The following is a 19,579-nucleotide window of genomic DNA, read 5'->3' on the forward strand; positions in this document are numbered from 1 at the left end:
AGCATATCTACTACTCCCCCCAGCTTGGTGTCATCTGCAAACTTGCTGAGGGTGCACTCTATGCCATCTTCCAGGTCACTGATGAAGACATTGAACAAACCGACCCCTGGGGCACTCCACTTGATACCAGCTGCCAGCTAGACATCAAGTCATTGATTACTACCCTCTGAGTCTGATTCTCTAGCCAGTTTTCTGTCCACCTTACAGTCCATTCATCCAGCCTGTACTTCCTTAGCTTGCCTGCGAGAACAGTGTGGGAGACTGTATCAAAAACTCCAAAAAATAGTATTCTAACAACAACAACAAAAAAGTCATTTGTACTTCCTACTTTCTCATGTCAGGCTCCAGTAATATTTTCTAAATTATGTCCAATATTTTCTCATTGGTGAAATTACAGATCCAGATCCGGTACAGGAGCTGATCTATGACTTACGAAGTCAGTGTGATGCAATTAGGGTAACAAAGACAGTTCGCCCATTCAGCATGGTTTGTTGCCCAGTGAATGAAAACTCTGCAGCTCTCATCGTCAGTGATGGCAGGGTAATGATATGGGAACTGAAGTCTACCATTTCTGGCAGAAGCTTACGTGTCAGGTAACTGTATTAAGTTTCCATTTTGTAATTATATTTTTAATTCTATTTATGAGAGACATTTAAGTAACAGCACTAAATTATATCTCAAAAATAACAGAATTTGATGTGCTATAGAAAATATGGTAAGCATGTGCCTATAAAGAGGATAAAAACGATTGTAGTAAGCATAGGATTTTAAATCTCATTTGTGTTATGAAAGGATAATTTTACTCCTTCCTTTCACTTTAGGAATAATTGGCTTGCGAACTGGCTGGTAATCCTACAATATGGAAAGAACCAACACTTAAATTTTAAGGAAACATTTTCCTTTAACTACCTTCTCTCCTTCCTACTGTTAGCACTGTCACTCATATTTTCATACTAAATGCACATAAAAAAGATGAGAACTGTGCAGAATTAATTACCTGATACCTAGACAGTTACTTCATATTGGTAAGGCTGTATATGAAAATCTCCACAGAAGTTCCTGAAAATAGTAAGTAGTAGGAATATTGGGAGAACAATTCTGGGAAAAAACACATTTGATTTGATCAGGGATACAGTAATACCATTTTACTTTCCAGTCGTCTTTTCTCATTTTTTACAGCAATTCAAGTGTATCACCTTTGTATTCGCCAGCCTCTTTCTGTGGAATCCCTGTAGGAGCATTCCAGAACAAACTTCCAGACCTTTCACTAGATAACATGATAGGTAAGACTAACTACTACTGCTAATTTTTAGAGTTAGATGTTTAAAACTATTAGAAAATCTTATGATTAGTGGAGTGTGTGTCATTATTATAACTAGTTTCAGAACTCATTAAAGACAGTACCCACTTTTCTAGGGCTTTTATGGTGCAGAACTTTGTTTGGAACTCAAATGAATTCTAAAAAGAAAATGCTTTGTTTAATGGAATAAAGCAGCAATTCTCCTTTCTTGGTAGTTTGAGCACATTTAATGAAATAATGGACGTAGCTCTAGGGATCATTGAGTTTTAAGTGTGTCCTTGACACTAGTTTATTCATACACAGTGCAGACATGCTCCCACGACATGAAGAGTCATTCTGCAGTTTCATCTCTAATTTCCCACTGCTTAAAGCAGTTGTTCTCAACCTAGCTGTTGCAAGATCCTTTGAAGGGTGCTGCAAGATAAGCTAGGTGTAAAGAGATGAGCAGGTAAGCTAAACAGATAATCACAGATTCAGGCTTGTCCCTTCCTGAATGATCCCCCACATCTCTGCAAGCGGGTAAGCACTGAAGTTTATAAATTATTTCTTGAAAATGGTGCCACTCAGTTCACAGAAGTTATGAAGGGGTGCCTTGAGTCCAGTGAAGGGTGGCTTTCATCTGAAAAGTTTGACAACCACTGGTTTAAAGCAGGGGTGCACAGCCTCTGGCCCACAGGCCAGATGTGGCCTGCAGAGTCATCAACTCTGACCTACTGGGACCCCACAGTTGAGAAGTTTAATGTTGGGGGAGTGGTGGCCATTAATATGGTCACCCTTCCCCTGACCAAATTCCTAAACCTCACATGGTGGCCACACCCCATCCTCCCCCCTGCAGCTGGATCAGGGCTGGGCCACATCCTTTCCCCCCGTGGGGCCAGGTTGGGGCTGGGTCAAACCCCTTTTCCCTCTGGGGCTGGGCCATGCCAAATCCTCTGATGGGCTAAGTTGGGGTTAGGCTGCCCACCAGCCTCCTCTGCACAGCTGGATGGGGCTTGCCACTCCCACTCTGTGCTCTGGATTGGGACCATGGGCAGACCTGGCACTGCCCATCTGGCCCACTGGACAAAAAACACTTAGGACCTGATTATCTTCTACCTACATTTTTTGTATGTATTCACATTACACAGCTGGGCCAGGATAGTGTCTCTAACTCCGACCCCATGCCTGGGTTGGGGCTGGAGCCAGAGCTCCAGCAGCCACTTACCTCCCAAGCTTGTACTCAGGTCCAGAACAAAGGGCTTTTTCCCCCATATTGCCTAGGGGAAAAACCCTCCTCCTAGATTGAGTAAATATGGTACTTGTCCTCTTTTTTTTTTTTTTCCAACAACAGAGGGTGTCTCATTAAATGTTACTTTGCATCATGTATTACACAGATTGTTGATAATACTTATTTATAACTCCTGTGTATTAAAAATGTCATACCCATAGAAACTTTAATTTTTTTAACATAAAGCAGGACAAGGCACAGTGGCTGAAGAACAGTTAAAAAATTATTTCTTGCAAGAAATTCACCTGAAATTTCTGCTGACGGGGCTGCTTTCAGGGCTTCCCCTGCCTCAGTTTGCTATCCGTATGTGTCCACCTCTTACAACAAAAAACCTTAAGCAGTATCAAGCACTCCTAGCTGTTGGTAAGTGGATTTTTTTTTTAATGTATTACTTATTGCTCTGAAAATGTTACTTGACATTTTGTACTAATGAATACTGGTTATCCAGTCCAAAAGAGAGGCTTGTTGTTTGGTCTCTGAAATATTTTGTAAATTTCATTACTTTCTCCTTTGCGTGTGTATAGTGCTTTTTGTCGGCTTACTGTCCTGCCCATCTTGTACACACCTGTTTTTGTGCTAGTTCTTTCCTAGTATCACCATTTCTATGCTGCCCTCTGCTGGTGGAACATCTTCCCCAAACCTAATCTCTTCCCATTCCAGATACTCTTATTTACTTCTTGTGTCACTTGTCCTGAAGGACTTATTAAAATGCTGGTCTGAGTCCTGAAAGAAATGCTCATTTAGACACACTTAAACAAAAGTGTATAGGTACAGTAGTAATTGGCCCTGGTTATGTTTACCCTTGCTGTATGTATTGAGTTGTTCCATTTAAGTCTTGATTCTTTAACTGACCCCATGTTGGCAAGTCCTTATGCTCATGGTAACCCCCAGTGCCCTCAGCAGGAATAGGTGTATGCACAGCTATCTACCTGCGTGTCAGCTGCAAGGCTGGAGCTGTAGAGATGCTGTGCTTGCAAGATTGGACCTTCTTGACTGTACTTCTTTTGGAGGCTGAAGAATCCAGTCTGACATAATTTAGAAATCCTGGGAACCTGTCTAAATTACATTTAACTACTGTCTGGTTGCCCTCTAGGCTATAATACTTCAGTGTCTTTGCTGTACTCTATAACACCATTCTCTGTGCTCCTTTTCTAGTCCATGTACCTCCCTCAGGAGGGCAACCTCCTTGTTGTCTACAACAGTACATATTCCAAGGAATCTTCCTTTGACAAAAACTTGGACATCTTAGGGCCTTGTTATACATTAATTTTAGGCAGCTCAGGGATTGTCCACACATTAGGACATGTAAACCAAGTTTAACTGCCCTTTAAGCATCTTAAAGTTATGCCACTCTGGGGCAGATTTATCTCTGATCTGTGTTACCTAGCTCATATTCCAGGAATGAGTGGCCACTCCTCAGAGATAAGCTGACCAAATTTCAGTTCTCCTGCATCTCAAGATACTGTCCTCCCCCCACTCCCACCCCCTTACCCTCCTGTTCTGAATGGGTAAAATTTCCAGCCCTTGAACTCTACTGCACAGAGGGTGGTACTGGTACCAAGCCAATTCCCCCTCCCACCACTGGGGATGTGACCTGGCCAGGCAGCTCTTAGGGGCACAGACTGGTCTGGAAGGGAGGGTAAATGGGAGAGCAAGGTAGGGGACCAGAGTGGGGTTCCCATGAACTGTGGTTTTCCTTCCGAGGTAGGAGCGTTGTCCTCATTAGTTGGACCGAATCCCAATCCCAACCCTAGTTTAATAAAACACGAAACTCTCTCTAATTTACTTATTCTTCATTTCTTTTTAAGTTCTTTTTTAAAGTTCTTTTTATTTTATCCTTTAGTGGCTTCAGTGGCTGACTTCCTTCATTTTACTACCCTGCACCCAGCTGCTATTCCCACTCATTTCCTCTCCATTTCACTACCCAGTGCCCACCATTAAACTCTCCCCTTTCCAGTCGAATGCTCGCGCCCTTGCCAACTCATCTCTCCAACCCACCTCCACCAAAAGCAAGGATAGAAGCTGGTTTTGGTCACCAGCCCTCTAGTGGCAACTCACAGCTTTAGCTCCTAGTCAGGACCTTCTCTCCCGCCGTCAGTAGCAAGTCACAGCTTTGCAGGTTGAGGACGGTAAGGGAAGGTTTTTAGCCCAAATGTATGACTGCTCTAAATTCGAGCCAACACTAACACTGATGAACATTTGAGAAGCTTAAGTTGTAATGTGTAATAAAGCCCTTATATTACTCCAGTTCTTTTGACCAGCATAACAGGGTAGGATCACAGCTGGGGATTCACTCTAAGAAGTATAATTCCTCAGAATCCTGTGTTATTGTTTTTCAAATGTACTCACCAACTGCCTTCAATAATGTTGTTCCAAAGTATAAGTGGGCATTCATGATTTGTCTTCATCGCTTACTATGCTGTCAGACTGTAGCTTTCATTCCTGTGGAAGCTTCATTTACAGCTGTTACCTTAATGTTTCTTCCAAGAGTTGAAAAGTAATTAAGATGCACTTATAGAAATTTAGGGTAATGCTTGCAGTACTCCAGTCTTGGAAAACTGAAGAAACCAGTTTATACTTGCATCTACTGCAATGATTCTATCTGCGTGAGAAACACAAAGACACCTTCTGTATTACCCTACATTTTTATGCCTGTATTAGGCTTTACCCTACATTTCTGTAAGTGCATCTTAATTATTTTTCAACTCTTGGAACAAACATTATTATGTATTATGCCTAGTGAAAACACCCCAAACTCTTGCCATCCAGATCTTCACCAGATTCCAAAAGTTGATACCCTTAACGGCAGGTATGTGAGCATTTCTTAGCGGAAACTGACTTTGGGATCTGTAGCCTTTGAGAGAGAGTTTAGACTTCATATGCCTAGATGCTGAGTGCCCACCTCACCCTTGTAGTGTCAAATAAATATGTTTGTTCATTGGTGCAAACAAATAAAAGGAGCTGTATATGTTTCCATCTAGGTATAATAGCTGCTTTGCATTGTTTTGTAAAATATAAGTCACTTTTACAGGGACAAGTAATGGCTCCGTCTTGGTGTATAATCTTACCAGTGGACTGCTACACAAGGAGTTAAGCATTCATTCCTGCGAAGTCAAGTAAGATTTTTTTCTTTTTAATTCTTACTAATCCTTTTGGGAGATGAGAATTAAAGTATTTAATGTTCTGCAAGCAATATAGGCATTTTGTTTCATCATTAATGACACGCAAGAAAATTACCCTATTGAGCAGTCTGCTCTAGCAAATAGTATCTCTGCTGTGCAAAGCAGTAACTCATTGTGAAAATTAGACTGGAAATTGCAGTGAACTATAAATATTTGAATTGGTAACTAATGTGCCTGTTGATCTAGGATGAACATTAGCTGTTTGCATTTTCTCTAGAACATTGTAGCACAGAGAATACTTTTTAACACGAGAAACTTTATTACAGCGTCTTGTTTATATAGCTATTATGACTCATGGGCTTTTTTCCCCCCCTTGGAAATAATTATATTCTGTTTGTTAAGGTTTTTTAAATTATTATTTGTATGAGGCTGAGACTGCTGTTGATAAAATTTCAACACAAAATGATTTATATGCAGTTGTATTTTGATTGAGATTTAGAACTAAATACATTATGTAGTATTTAGTTTTTTAAAATAAGGATAATAGGGCAAGGGTGCCCAAACAAGTTGCTGTGAGGTAAATGAGGACAAGGATTTATAGAATGTTATTACTACCCTGTGGTAATAGCCTACATGTGCTCTCTTACTTTGTAATTTATTCCCCTTGCTTGTCCCTTCAAGGGAGTGTGAGTCAGCTTTCATTTACTGTCATAAGAGTGTGGATGTGGGCAGTTACTGCAGAATATCTGACAGGTGGTAAATCTATGTCTTCATTAACATGTTCATGTTCCCAAACACATTAAAGGGTCCAGAAAGCTGGTCGAGTCTGTCTGTCTTCATGCATATGTGAGAGATAATAAATATAGTCATATGAAGAAGAGTAATGTCTTATCTTGTTTTTTGATAGTCAACCAATTCCAGGGTCCATTCAAGTAGTAAAGGGAATGGAATATTATTTTTATAATAAAGATATATATTTTTACATTTATATATATACATTTATGTGTTTGTGTGTGTGTGTGTGTGTGTGTATGTATAAAAATAAAAACTGGTATAAATATATATTTAGAAGAGTTCTGAGATCCCTCTGTTCATTGTTCAAAAATGTAAGAAAAATGTTTCAAGAGAACTACTTACATGAATCCTGCTTTGGTTTTACAATATAAATGTCCTTGTAGGCTTTTTAGAGATAGCATATCCTTTCTCTGTCTAATCTTTAATTTTACCTTTATTTGGTGCTACTAAGCACTTTCAAGATTATTCTCATTTTATATTCTCTTATGTATCTCAAGAGAATACTGAATCCTGGTTTATTTTTTATATTTCATTAATATGATTACAGCATTTAAAATTAAAAACCATTACTAACATAACACAGATGGGGTTTAAAAAATAAAAAAGGTGTAAAGTGGCTTATTTCATTAAAGCTGTACTAATGCATTATATAATTGTATATGCCCATTGAAAGCATAACTTTCAGGAAAGCTGTTTTAATCTTTTTCTTCATTAATAATTGATAACAGAGCTGAGGTTTTCTTAATGCTAGGTGCTTTTGTACAGTAAATATATTAAAACTATTTTTCAGTTTATCCATTTTATATTAGCACTTGAATATTAACTCTACTTATTTAAGTGACCTTCAGTAGGATATGAAATTAAAAAATACTCTTAAAAGTGTCACCAGCAGATTGAAACTAATTGGAAAGAACTTGTGTTCTAAACAAGGGATGTTCAACCCCCAGCCTGTGGGACAGATGGGGACCTGGTTATCATATTTTGGACGCATGGGGGGCCCTGGGACCTGCACACTGAATGTGGTGTCCCAACCTAGCATGCAGGGCTGGATGGGGGCGGTACTAGATCCCAGGACCCAATCCTGGTTATAGGTGGCCAGGAAAGAGCAGTCTTGGATCCCTGGGACCCAGTCCTGGTGCATGTGGGTAGGGACTGGAGTGGTCCTGGGCCCCCAAAATACAAGCCCAGTATGCAAGGGGCAGAAGGGGTCAGTGCCAAGTCCTAAGGCCCAGTCTCGTCTACTGACTGTCCCCAGGTCACTCATCTGGGCCACAGAGTGAAAACCTTGAGCACTACTTTTCTATACTCATCCAGCAGACATACAGGTATCACTAATATTACATCTCCTGAACATTTCATTCACCTTATTTATAAAAAGAAATGACAACATGGAAAAATTTTAATAGGAAGAAACCTCAACTAAATTTTAGGGGAAGTTCTGGAGAAGGATGAGAAGGGACTCATACACTGTTTCCATTTTTCTTCTATGTTAATCATTGTGTATTTTACATTTATGCAGATTTAAGATTATTTCAAATGTGGGCTTGAATTCTGCAATGCTCTTACATCTTTTTAGAAGCTTGATAATAGTGATTTTCTGTCAGTTTTGCTCTTTGCTGACTCTGATTTTGGAATGGAACTAAAATTACCATAAATTTTGCTTCATGGTGATTGGTGTGATCCATTATGTCAGCAGAGCTTTAAAAGACTTAGTTTCTCAATCCAGTTCTAGTAACCTTGGAAGCAATTTCTGTAGAAGTCTAACAATTCATGACAGTGATTATGTAAGATAGGATATTAATGCTAACTTATTAAAGCCACCTGAAATACAGCAAGTTTTCCCAGTGGAAAGTCTTACTTGTCTCTGAAATATGGCTTGTGAACTCTGCGATGGTGGAGTGGATGGAGCATCCCCCAGGAGGATGGGCCCCCCCCCCCCCCCACGTGCTTGGTGGTGAATCCGCAAGTACTTCTGGTCCACTTTTGGGTCTGCTGGGCAACGTCCAGGGGGGGCACCCCGCATCCCACCAGCTCAGTGATTGCCCGCAGGGGGACCATGGGTGCCCCCCCAGACCCAGGAGGGAGGCACCAGTCTCTGAGCTGGGGGGAAGAGGGGCAGCCCTGCATGCTCCCCGACAGACCCAGAAGTGGACTGGAAGTGCTTCTGGTCCACTTCCGGGTCTGCTGCTGAGCACGCTTGGGAGCCCCCCATGCTCCTGTGGGAGGCTCCATCCACCCCAGCATTGCAGCGTTCATGGGCCGCCTGGTACCTAGAGATATGTAGGAAAAACATTTAAAGCTGTGTCTATGTCCAAATCACCGAATCTTTCCAAATCTCTCTGAATCAATTTGGAGGGTTCTGATTTGATTCGGAGACATTAAAGGGTTTCCTGATTCGATTTGGATTAAGAGATTCGCCCACCAAATCAAATCAGGGACCGAAGCTTTGCACAGCCCTAATAGTTACTACAAGAAGAGCCATCATGTACACTTCAAACGTTATCGATTTAATTCTCTCCTACAGAAACCTTTTTATGATATGACATACTTCAGATATATGGGGAACTGGCAAAAATAGTGACATGGATCTTTGCAGGCGAAATACCTCATTTACGGATTTACAAAATGTTGGTAGGACTTGAGGTCAGATCCAGCAGTGCTGTTTCAGTTGCAGTCATGCCTACGAGAGTTTTACCTAAGTTTGCCAGGAGGATAGTTACAGCTTCAGTTACCCAGCAAATGGCAAGAGGAAATTCTTTGAGGATCTTAGTATAAAACAGTCTTTATGGCCTGAATGGGCCATAGTACTTGCTGAAGAGTGTTTCTAAAGCTACTGAAATTATATCTGATATTTCAACTATGCTGTCTTCCACAATACTTTCTGTTATACATTTTTAAGTATGTACATAAGTTTAAATGCCAACCTAACTACTTAGGATCTTATGTGACACATGCACACACACCCATCACCATTATCTGCAGATAATCAGTGCTTCCTGCAGTGTAGCAAGGAACTTTAAAAAAAAATTAACAATAAGCAGCAATTTTTCTGAGCTGGGAACTGTGCACACATTACTTGTTATGTGGAAACCATTTTCTGAGCATTTTGTTAATTGAGCATTCCGTAGTAAGGAAATGTGAAAACATCCAGCCTGTTGAAACCTTTTACAACAAGGTGTAGGAAAAAGCCTAATTATTCGTCTTTCAGTTGTCTAGGAAAATGCAATGCATTAGCATACTAAGTTTTTAAATTTTGGATTGGATAATCTGGACAGCAGTTCCTATCAGTTTGTTCAAGTAGCATGCATAGTGATGGCCAGCTTTGTTTTTGAAATAAGGGTTTCTTGAGGACAGTGTTGTACTTTTTCCCTTAAGTTTTATTGCATGACAAATGGTAAGCAAAGACGTATAGAAATGTACTGTGTTCTTCCATGGTTTCTAATGCTAGTGAAACCCAACTGGATTTTGCTCTGGTGTTTTACCTCAGAAAGGGAAATTCAGTCTCAATTATGAAAATTAGGCTTTTCTTCTTGAACATCTGAACGATTTCAGCAACTTATCTTAAGATTTCTGTAAATGTCCTGCTGAGCTTTTTGTAGTCATTTGAACTGCTAATTTTCTGTTGGGGAGGAATACTCTGAATGGCATGAAATAGCTTATTATGTAATAGCTATCGAGTACCATTGTGTAGCAGTCACTTTTGCATGTTTGAATTTAAGAAAGTAGGAGTCCAGGGATGTATTACATGGTCAATAACAAATTTGAGTTGGAGCAGTACCACTTTGTTATGCTGAATAATGCTACCTTCTAACTCATATATCCTTAAAATAGTTCTTAAATTACATTCAGCATTTAAATACTGTTGACAGAAAGCTTTCATTTACTTTCTGGCACAGACTTACTGGGGACCAATTGCTCCCTACCCTACAGTGACTAAACCAGGGCTGTCCAACTTGCAGCCCCCAGGTTAACCAAAGGTTTAGAGCGCAGCTTGCAGGCTCCCACCCAGCTGCCATTCCCCCTCCACACTTGCTCCTGCCACAGAAGCCAGGAGGTGCCTGGAGAGTCCTGGGGGTGCTGTACACCGCACGGGAGAGCTAACTGCCTGAGCTGGTGAGGGGTGGGAGGAGGTAGCCTGTGCGGTTGAAAGTGGGGAGCTGGGCTGTCCATGCCATGGGGACAAAGGGCTGTCCATGCTACAGAGCTGCACATGCAGCTGGGAGAGGGAGAGAGCCAGGTGCCCAGCACCCCCTCTGCTAAATGTGCCACACAGATAGCCCAACTGTTCCTGGGCAACCAGGAGGCGTGGGTTGCTGCACATGGGGCTGGGAGAGGGGAGAGAGAGGAGCTGGTCTTCCCAGTGCCCTCCCCATTGCCATGGTCTCAGTGCTGCACTCTCCTGGTTGCATGCAGAACAACCCTCCCTGCCCCAGCTGCATGGTGGATGCTAGGCTGCCTGCACCTGGTGGGGCTACTAGGAGATGACGGAGCAACCAAGCTGTGTGCGCAGCAAGGGCTGGGGGGTGCAGTTATGGAGAGCCAACACAGCATGTGGCTAAAGGAGTTTGGTGGGGGGGGTATAGCTGGGAGGGGCACTCAGCAGTCCATGTGGTAGAGGGGAGCTGGGGGCAAGGCATCCACATGGCAGGCTGGCTCTGGGTCTGTGCCCTGTATGACATGCAGCCCCTGGCTGCCTGCAAGGTGGACAGTCTTGGTTTAAACACTTGGAAAAAAGTGTCAGAGGTTTTGTTTAGAAAATAAAGCTATTGTTGACAATAATTGTCAAAACCTTTTTGTGTAGGTGATGTAATTCAACCCAGCGTTATCCATGACATGCCAAGTTCAGCATCATTTCAACTTTTTTTTTTTTAGCCTTTCCTGTGGACTTCTCTCACAGTATAGGATCTATATTGTGCAAACCAAGTTTTTTCAATAAATATAAATAAAATCCATTTGAACTATTACCAGATTGTTAAGAGTGAGTCTTTATCATTTAGATTTTTTAAGACGTGATGATTTTACTTTGAACTTTTCCTTCTTATTTTTTATTCTTTTTTTTCTTTTGCCCCAGTTAATTTCATTAACTGCTCTCAGCAAATGTGCTGTAAAGTTAAAAGCATCTTTTTCTGACTAAAATTTCCATTTGTCATCCAGGTACTGGCATGAAAACTGTAAGGATTTATTATTCTATAATCAAAATCTTCATCTCCCAGAAAATCAGAGCTATAGGCTTTACCTGTTAAAGTGGCAGCTACAAATTGCCATGTGTTAAAAAGTCAGAAGCTTTATATTTGTAAAGAATAGATGTAGTTTATAAAACCAGCTTAGTGTAACTCTTAATTATTTGAGATAAGTGGGTGGTAGTTTTAAAGCAAAGTTTTATGGGATGGTAATACTCCAACATAAAAAAATTACAGTTTCCTGTGTTACAGTGGGAACAGTTTCATTAATGCCATGAATTGTTAGTTTCTTCCATATTTAATTTATGCCTATGTCAGTAATAGACAATTATACTGATGCAGCAGTGCAGACATTCATAATTGAAAGTAACTTTTCTGTTAATATAGGATTCTATAGATCAGTAGGAGCCAACCTGTTTCACAGGCATGCCACAAAGTAGCTCCACACCCTCCCTGAGTGCCACTGCAATCCCTTTCCCTTCTGTGATCTGCTGCTCAGCTTTCTGTTTCCTGTCTTGTGCTCTCTGCCTGATGTGATGGCCAGCTTTCTGCTCTCTGCTGTATCTGCGCTGTACTGCCTATTAGGGGTGCGCGTAGCGGGCAGCATTTGGATTTGGCCCAATTCAGGGGGCAGTGACTCGGTTCGCTGATTCGGATCACTGCCCTGATTTGATTCTGATTTGGAGAATCAGCAGTTCAGACATAGACACAGCTTTATATGTTTTTTTCTACATACCTTGTTTTTTTCTATATACCAGGTGTGGCTTATGAACCCTGAGATGGTGGGGTGGATGGACCATCCCACAGGAGCTGGGGGGGGGGGACGACAACCCCTGCATGCTCAGTGGCGGACCTGGAACTGGGTCAGAAGTGTTTCTGGTCGACTTCCAGGTCCACCAAGAAGTGTACTGCCCCCCACACACACCTCCTTGGCTTGGCAATTGACTATGGGGGGACTCTGGGTGCCACGCCAGACCAGGAAGCACCAGTTGCCAACCTGGGGGACAGACAGGGACCCCCACACGCTCCCCGGCAGACCCTGAAGTGGACCAGAAGTACTTCTGGTCCGCTTCCGGGTCCACCACTGAGTGTGTTGGGGACCCCACCCATGCTCCCATGGGATGCTTCATCCGCCCCACCATTTCAGCATTCTCGAGCCGTACCTGGTACCTTGAGGTATGTAGAAAAAAACATATAAAGCTATGTCTATGTCCAAATCGTTGAATCTCTCCGAATTCGATTCAGAGAGATTAATTGGTCTCCTGATTCAATCCGGATTCGGAGATTCAGCCACCGAATCGGGCCGAATCTCCTCCGAATCGAATCAGCAACCGAAGCTTCGCACAGCCCTACTGCCTATGGCCTCCCCAGTCTGCCGTGTGTCAAATAGGAAGGCTGTCTGTGCCACTTGGGGCACCCAGGAAGCAGGTTGGCTACCCCTCCTGTAGGTAGTTGTTAACGTTGACAGATGGCTACCTGGTATCAGAAGGCAAGGCGATATACCTGACTTACACTTATGTGAGAACCAGTGACTAAAAGTCTAGAAAATTTTCCTGTGGTGTCTGTGTAACAGAGAGCAGCCTGGAAAAATATTACATTTAGAATTATAAAATAATAACATCTGGTAATGGCAAAGCTCTGTCAGATCTGCAAGTCCATCTTTTGTCCATCCTGGGACATCCTCTATAATATTCTCATTATTCGGGGGTGAAAAAATCATGAGGTAAACTGAAATTGGAGGTAACTTTTTAGTGCTGTTTAAAACCATACAAATGTACACTGGCTCCTATAGGCATTTTGATGCTTTACTGGACAGGAGAAGTTGGGAGCAGAACTCTGTCCTCTGTGACAGCGGCATTCATGGCCCACTACTACATCCTCAGGCTCATTTACATTATGTTTATGCTTGAGATTTTTGGCAAAAACATCCCCACTGTTTCTAAGTTAAAAGTTCCTCTTGTCCCAAAAAGCATCTAACTTGTCACAAAATACATAAATTCAATCTTCAAAGAGATTTTTAGCAGTCATTTGAGATCTTCACTTTTATATTTTTTGTATACATATTTCTGTGTGTGGTATTTGTATTTACTTGCATTTTTAAATAAAGAAAATTAGCTTTATATTTGTTTCAGATCGTATAATAAGCTGTGGAGTTGTCGTTAATCTAGTTAGTCTCCTGTGCACCCAAATACCTTAAAAAAGCAACTAATGTGCTCCATGTTCTCTACTCTCATAGAGCCATTGAATGGGTCAGCTTGACTGGTTTCCTCTCCTTTGCTACATCAGCACCCAACAATTTGGGGTTAGTACGGAATGAGCTGCAGCTGGTTGATCTCCCAACAGGTTCGTATTTCTTGGAAAACCTGTATGTATTCAATTCTGAAAAGTATTATGACAGATCTGTTGGGGTATTTCAGTTTGTATTTTGTTGCCTTCAGTGCCAAATAAAAATGTGTATTACTGCTACATCTTGTTTTCAAAGTTAATGTAACCAGGAGGAACTGAGCGGATTCCATCTTCCTTTGTGTGAGATTTTAAGTTCCAGTCAGATCTGTGAAAACATACTAAAAGGAACAAGTTTGCACAAATCACCCTCATTTAATCTAAACTAGATAATTGCCATTTGTCTGTAGCAGAGTGAATACCATTTTAGCAGCATGCATTTTTAAGCTATTTAGCTATTAAACAGGACAGAACAGTTGGAGTGGTTTCTTTTGGTATCTCTAAAGTAATGATGGTGGATACCAAGAAGGGTAGTGAACAAGGGACAGATCATTAGAGATGTACCCAATTCAGTGCTCTCCCTCTATAGCATCCACTCCTGCCAGCATCAGAGACAGGATTACTAAACTAGATGGACCATTGGTCTGACCCAGTGGCCCCTGGCAAATTTTCAGTTAAAGGTGTGATGGAGTCTGATTCACAATCCCAGCAATCATACCTCTTGCCGTGCTGTGCATGCATGGCAGGAGGCATGGTTATGAGATTGTTGATCAGATCCCAGTCATACCCTGTTGAGTGCCCCCAGCTCAGAGTGCCAGTCACGTGATGGGGGCTCCCAGCCTGAGGAGCACCTTGGGGCCCTTGGCTCTAGTGCAACCTGAAGGCTTAGTGTGCTCATCAGCTGACTGGTGCTCTCTGCCCTGGGGGCACACCAGAGCTGAGACTTCAATGCACTTCTGAGGCTGGGAGTCCTGGTCAAGTGACTAGCACTTGCCAGCATTGGAGGCACACTGAAGCAGAGGGCTCTGATACACTTTTGAGGCTGAGCACTGTCATCAGCTGATTAATGTGACACCCTGCCTCTGGAGGGCATTGGAGCAAAGGCTGCCATGTGGGGAACACAGACCAGCTGATCGGCTTGGCCACATATTCAATTGTCAGCATGATGGGAACCAGCCACAAAGTTATTACACACATTTTGCGTAATGATAATGACTCATTCCCTGTTTTATTGCACTGTTAATTTAATAAACGTGTGGCTTGGTTACTACTTAAGACATGATTCACTGGTTAATCATGTATGAAAGTGTAACGTCTGCCAGGGGCCACTATGACACTTCTTAACCTCATATAAAGACCAATACAAAAGGCTGCTCAGGAGAAGTTCAGATTGCCATTGATATGACAGTCTCCAAGTATACCTTCTTAGCAGATTTCAGAAATTCTATTGAACATGGTTTGTCATGATTTGGTGAAGCAATTATATATATTCTACATTCAGCTGAAACATTTGATGATGTATATTGTTAACAATGGATTTTTTTTTCCTAGCCTAGACCTAAGCTGCTGAGCAGAATTTGGTCTGCAGAACCTGTTACTTTGTTCCCAGCATAGAACTAAATTTTCAGATCACATTATATGTTTGCAGGAGTTTCCTTTAAAAACCAGTTCATTCTACATTAAAATTGAATACTTTTGATATCAAAATTTTATAGAAACAAGAAATAACACCCCAGAATGTCAAGGTTCTGAGGGGTAGCTGCATTGTAAAGTTAAAATAAAGTTTGTGGGATGTATTTGGTAGCTGTGTTGGTCTGAGACAAAAAGGAATGCAAAAATTTAGAACTCTTGGTTCAGAAATGATACCTTTTATTAGACCAACTAGGAAATAAAAAATAGCTCTTTTTCTGCAAGTTTTTGGGCTCAAATGCCCTTCATCAGGCTCTGGGAAAATTAAAGATGGTAAAAAGTCCCCATAGGTATTAAATAAACTTCATTTTTGCGCAGAGGGAGCTGGAGATAAAAAATCTGTCCTTCTGGGTCCATGAGAGTGTCTCTGTGAGTTGTTCTGAGTTACTCTTTGTTGTGTAGATCAGGTAGGATTCCTTCTCTGGAGGTGTCAAATGGCAAGCAGGGAGGTTTAGAAATCTCTCTTGTTCTGCAATGAAGTTTAAAATCCCAAATTGGCTACAATTCGACGTCTTCTGTGTTTCAGGGATGTATTTGGTAGCTGTGTTGACTTCTTAGAACACTGAGAGACACTCTCATGGACGTTTATTTCCTAACTGTGGGGACTTGTTACTATCTTTAATTTTCCCAGAGCCTGATGAAGGGTGTTTGAGGCCCAAAACTGTCAGAAAAAGATTTTTTTTTCAATTTCCTAGTTCATTTAATAAAAGGTATCATTTCTGAACCAAGAGTTCTAGATTTTTGCAAACCAAGTTTGTAGCACACGTATGATGCTAAATTATCAACTGATAATGTTTTTCAGAAATGTATCAGTTTTTAAAAAAGCATTGTTAAAAACGAACAAAAGTCATATATGCATTATACAGAACAGAAGTTATTATGTTGTCTTGTTTTAATATATATATATATATATATATCTGAAATATTTTAATTAACTAGTTAATAAACTTTATTAAGTTTTTGGTCATGGCTGCATTTCTGGCTCTTCCTTTTGAACTTGTGGGAATTAAGGTGTCTGAAAGACCATTTTAATACTTTGACTTTAGTGGTTGCACAGTACAGGAAACACAGTAGTTCAGTAACCATGTTGTTTTGGCTGTAAAAAGATAAACCTTGTCATGTCAACTTGAAGAACCCACATCTTGTAAAATGCCAATGTATAGCATAGAGTGACTTCTTTAAGATAAAAATGTTTACATTTTCATTTTTCATAACTACTTCTAAGGTATTGCACAAAAAAGCTTTTTAAACTTCCTCTTGCCTTTTATTTTCCTTGCAAAATAAAAGAATAGAAAGCAGATAAAAATCATAAAAATATGTGTGTGTCATTTTACAATAAGATGTACATTTAGATTCTCTTAAACTGCATTCTTTAGAAACCTAAATGATGACATTGACATTTATAAAATCAAGAAATAAGAGACCCAGCATTTCCATAGCGGCCCAGTTACCTAGTATTTTAGCAAATGTTAACAGTGAGTTAACCTTCCCTCTTGCCTCTTTTGGCAGCTTGGTAGAATAGCTGGCATGGACTTGGTTTCACAGTCAAACTGTTAGCACTATGAAAGAAAGTGCAGCCAGGTTACATCCAATCACAAATGTTTGGTGAAGGATCTGTTATATACTTCTTGGATATAAATATTGAATGTGGAAAAGAAAAAAACATCTAAAGATGTTTGCTCATTTAAGAAAAAAACAAGAGTTTAATTTTCAGCATAGCAGCACTGCTGCCAAAGGTCTGCCTGATTAGGACTGAGAACTTTCATATGCCTGGTCCATGATGGGTTACTTGGCTATGCTGGAAGCTTGCAGCCACAGGGAAAGCAATTGAAGAAGAACTTTTTACTTAATTTGATGAAATACCTATCAAAGTTTGAGGCATTTGGCTACTCCAGAGTAACTTGGATTGTTTTTATTTAAACTTTTTTTTAAGTCTTTGATACTAAATGACAGTTGTAAAGACGTGGCAATGTTTTTGTGAGAGAGGACAAGGATCGTTGTGGATGATGTCTTTTTTTTTTGGACCAACTGCATGGTTGGGGTAAAGTTAAACAAGCTTTTGAATGAAAGACATTCTTCATCAGCAACAGGGATCCTGGTTTTCTCTGTTTAAAATGGAAATTCTCTGATGAACAATCCAAAATTCTCTGATTAAAACCCCCAACATCTGTGTTTTTGCATGATTAAAATATATATATATAGTGCCAGCCTGCAAAGGGAAACCTGCCATTTCCTGCGCTTTTCTCCTTAAAAGGGGAAAATCCACATTTTTCTGTGGTGAATGGAAAACCCAGATTCCTTGTTCATCAGTGAGATAGGACAATGAGTTTCAGTATTGCTCTCCAGCACTGACCAATCTTACATTTGAAAAGCCATCAGTGATTTAGTGAATGATTCCACTCAGCAAAGGAGTTGTTAATAAGTCATAGGAAACTCTTTTTTTGGCGATTGCTCTATCCAAAAAAAATAAGATGCTGGGGCAGAATATGTTTCTCTTAACAAAAAACTGAAATCCATTCAACATTTCCTCCTTGAGGAGGAGGAAGCTATATATGAAATGTTATTGTCTTTGAGCCCAAATTCTGATAACTCTCCTAATTCTACCTGTCTGTATTTTGGTAATCACAATCATGTATCAATTTCAGTAGCTCAGCTCTGAAAATGAGACTATTGGACCATATTATGTCAGGCAGTGGAAACTACATTCTTTTAGTGCCTAGAAGGCGAATGAAAACTGAACCGTTACTCAGAGTAGTGGGGGAAGTGGCGGTTCAATTATACAGTGGCTTTATTTCCATGGGACTTTTTTTTCTTCCCATATAAACTTTTCTTTTCTAGGCAGGAGCATTGCATTCCGTGGGGAACAAGGCAATGATGAACCAGCCATTGAAATGATAAAGGTGTCTCATTTGAAGTAAGTAAGCTCGTACAGTATATTGAATTTTTGAAGATCTCTGTAAAATGATAGAAGTAAACCAGCTCCAAGAAAAGACTCTCCAGAAGAACTGAGCGTAAAAGTATTTGCAAGTGCTTCAAGGGAGATGCTACTGTTTTAGAATACCAGGTTTGTGGCAGTGAGCTTTTTATATGAGCCAACAAGGACTAGTAGGATACATTTTAGAGTCAGGTTAGATTTTTGAAACAGTAGGGCTAAGTGCAGATATTATTGGGTGTTAGGGGGAAGTTAAATCAATTCAAAATGGCTACTTGATATCAGGTAAGTCAGGATGCGGGGGGTGGGGGGGTGGTTAGATGATGGGTTGGGTGTCCAGCAGGCTTGAGCGGTCAGGGCTCTGCCAGGGGATGAGGGGTAGGCATGACCCATAAGTCAGGGGCAGGAGGGTAGGCATGACCTGCAGGTGGAGTTGGGGAGCAGGCATGACCTGCAAGGGGTAGAGTGGGATCCCCCGCCCCAGCAAACCTACACCCCCATTCCTTTTGCTTCTCCCCTCACCAGGACTTACTTGCTCACATGTTGACTAATGAAAGCTTGTTCTCACCTTTTCATAAATGTTCAGCAGTTGGCATACACAAAGTGAAAATAATGTGAAAGCCATTTAAGAGAAAGGGCCAATTTTTTTTCCTTTTACATCCCACTGACTTGGGATTTTGGTCTATAACAAGAGCTCCTAGGCGCTATGCTTAATACAAGTAATACATAATTTATAAGACTACTTTTTTGTAAAAATAATTTAAATAGCCTTGGATTCAATGGGATAACCATTAAAAATATGAAAAGAACTGCTCTTGTACCCAACCCCAAGATCCTGGTGTATATTACATTCCCTCCTTTTTCTGTATTATATGGCAAGCAGTTTCTGACATTTGAAAACATCTTCCTGTATTTTTTGCACAGCAGTTAGTATAGTTTGGCCCTATAATTGTGACCACAGTCAATTACCAATTAATAACAAGTATGTGCTCAGACTGACGAAGTAAACTATTACATGAAAACAAAGGAAGGTGAATAATGAAAAGTAAATGCAGATTCTGATGCCGCCTA

At 40.7% G+C, this 19,579-nt stretch overlaps 1 protein-coding gene across 2 annotated transcripts in view; it reads left to right on the forward strand.

Annotated features, from left to right (window-relative positions):
* The window catches only part of WDR11 (WD repeat domain 11), a 102,779-nt gene that overhangs the window by 50,159 nt on the left and 33,041 nt on the right, over positions 1–19,579 (forward strand). Inside the window, exons 8-13 of one of the 2 annotated variants that reach the window (XM_019502922.1) lie at positions 398–593; positions 1,180–1,283; positions 2,754–2,930; positions 5,599–5,683; positions 13,901–14,007; positions 18,415–18,490. In XM_019502922.1, the coding sequence (XP_019358467.1) occupies positions 398–593; positions 1,180–1,283; positions 2,754–2,930; positions 5,599–5,683; positions 13,901–14,007; positions 18,415–18,490 (745 nt within the window). The remainder of the gene's footprint in view (positions 1–397; positions 594–1,179; positions 1,284–2,753; positions 2,931–5,598; positions 5,684–13,900; positions 14,008–18,414; positions 18,491–19,579) is intronic. The other variant, XM_019502923.1, reaches the window with a different exon arrangement.

Source organism: Gavialis gangeticus, unplaced genomic scaffold, assembly GCF_001723915.1.
Source record: "Gavialis gangeticus isolate Ggan-Ray unplaced genomic scaffold, GavGan_comp1, whole genome shotgun sequence".
Classification (NCBI taxonomy): Eukaryota; Metazoa; Chordata; order Crocodylia; family Gavialidae; genus Gavialis; species Gavialis gangeticus.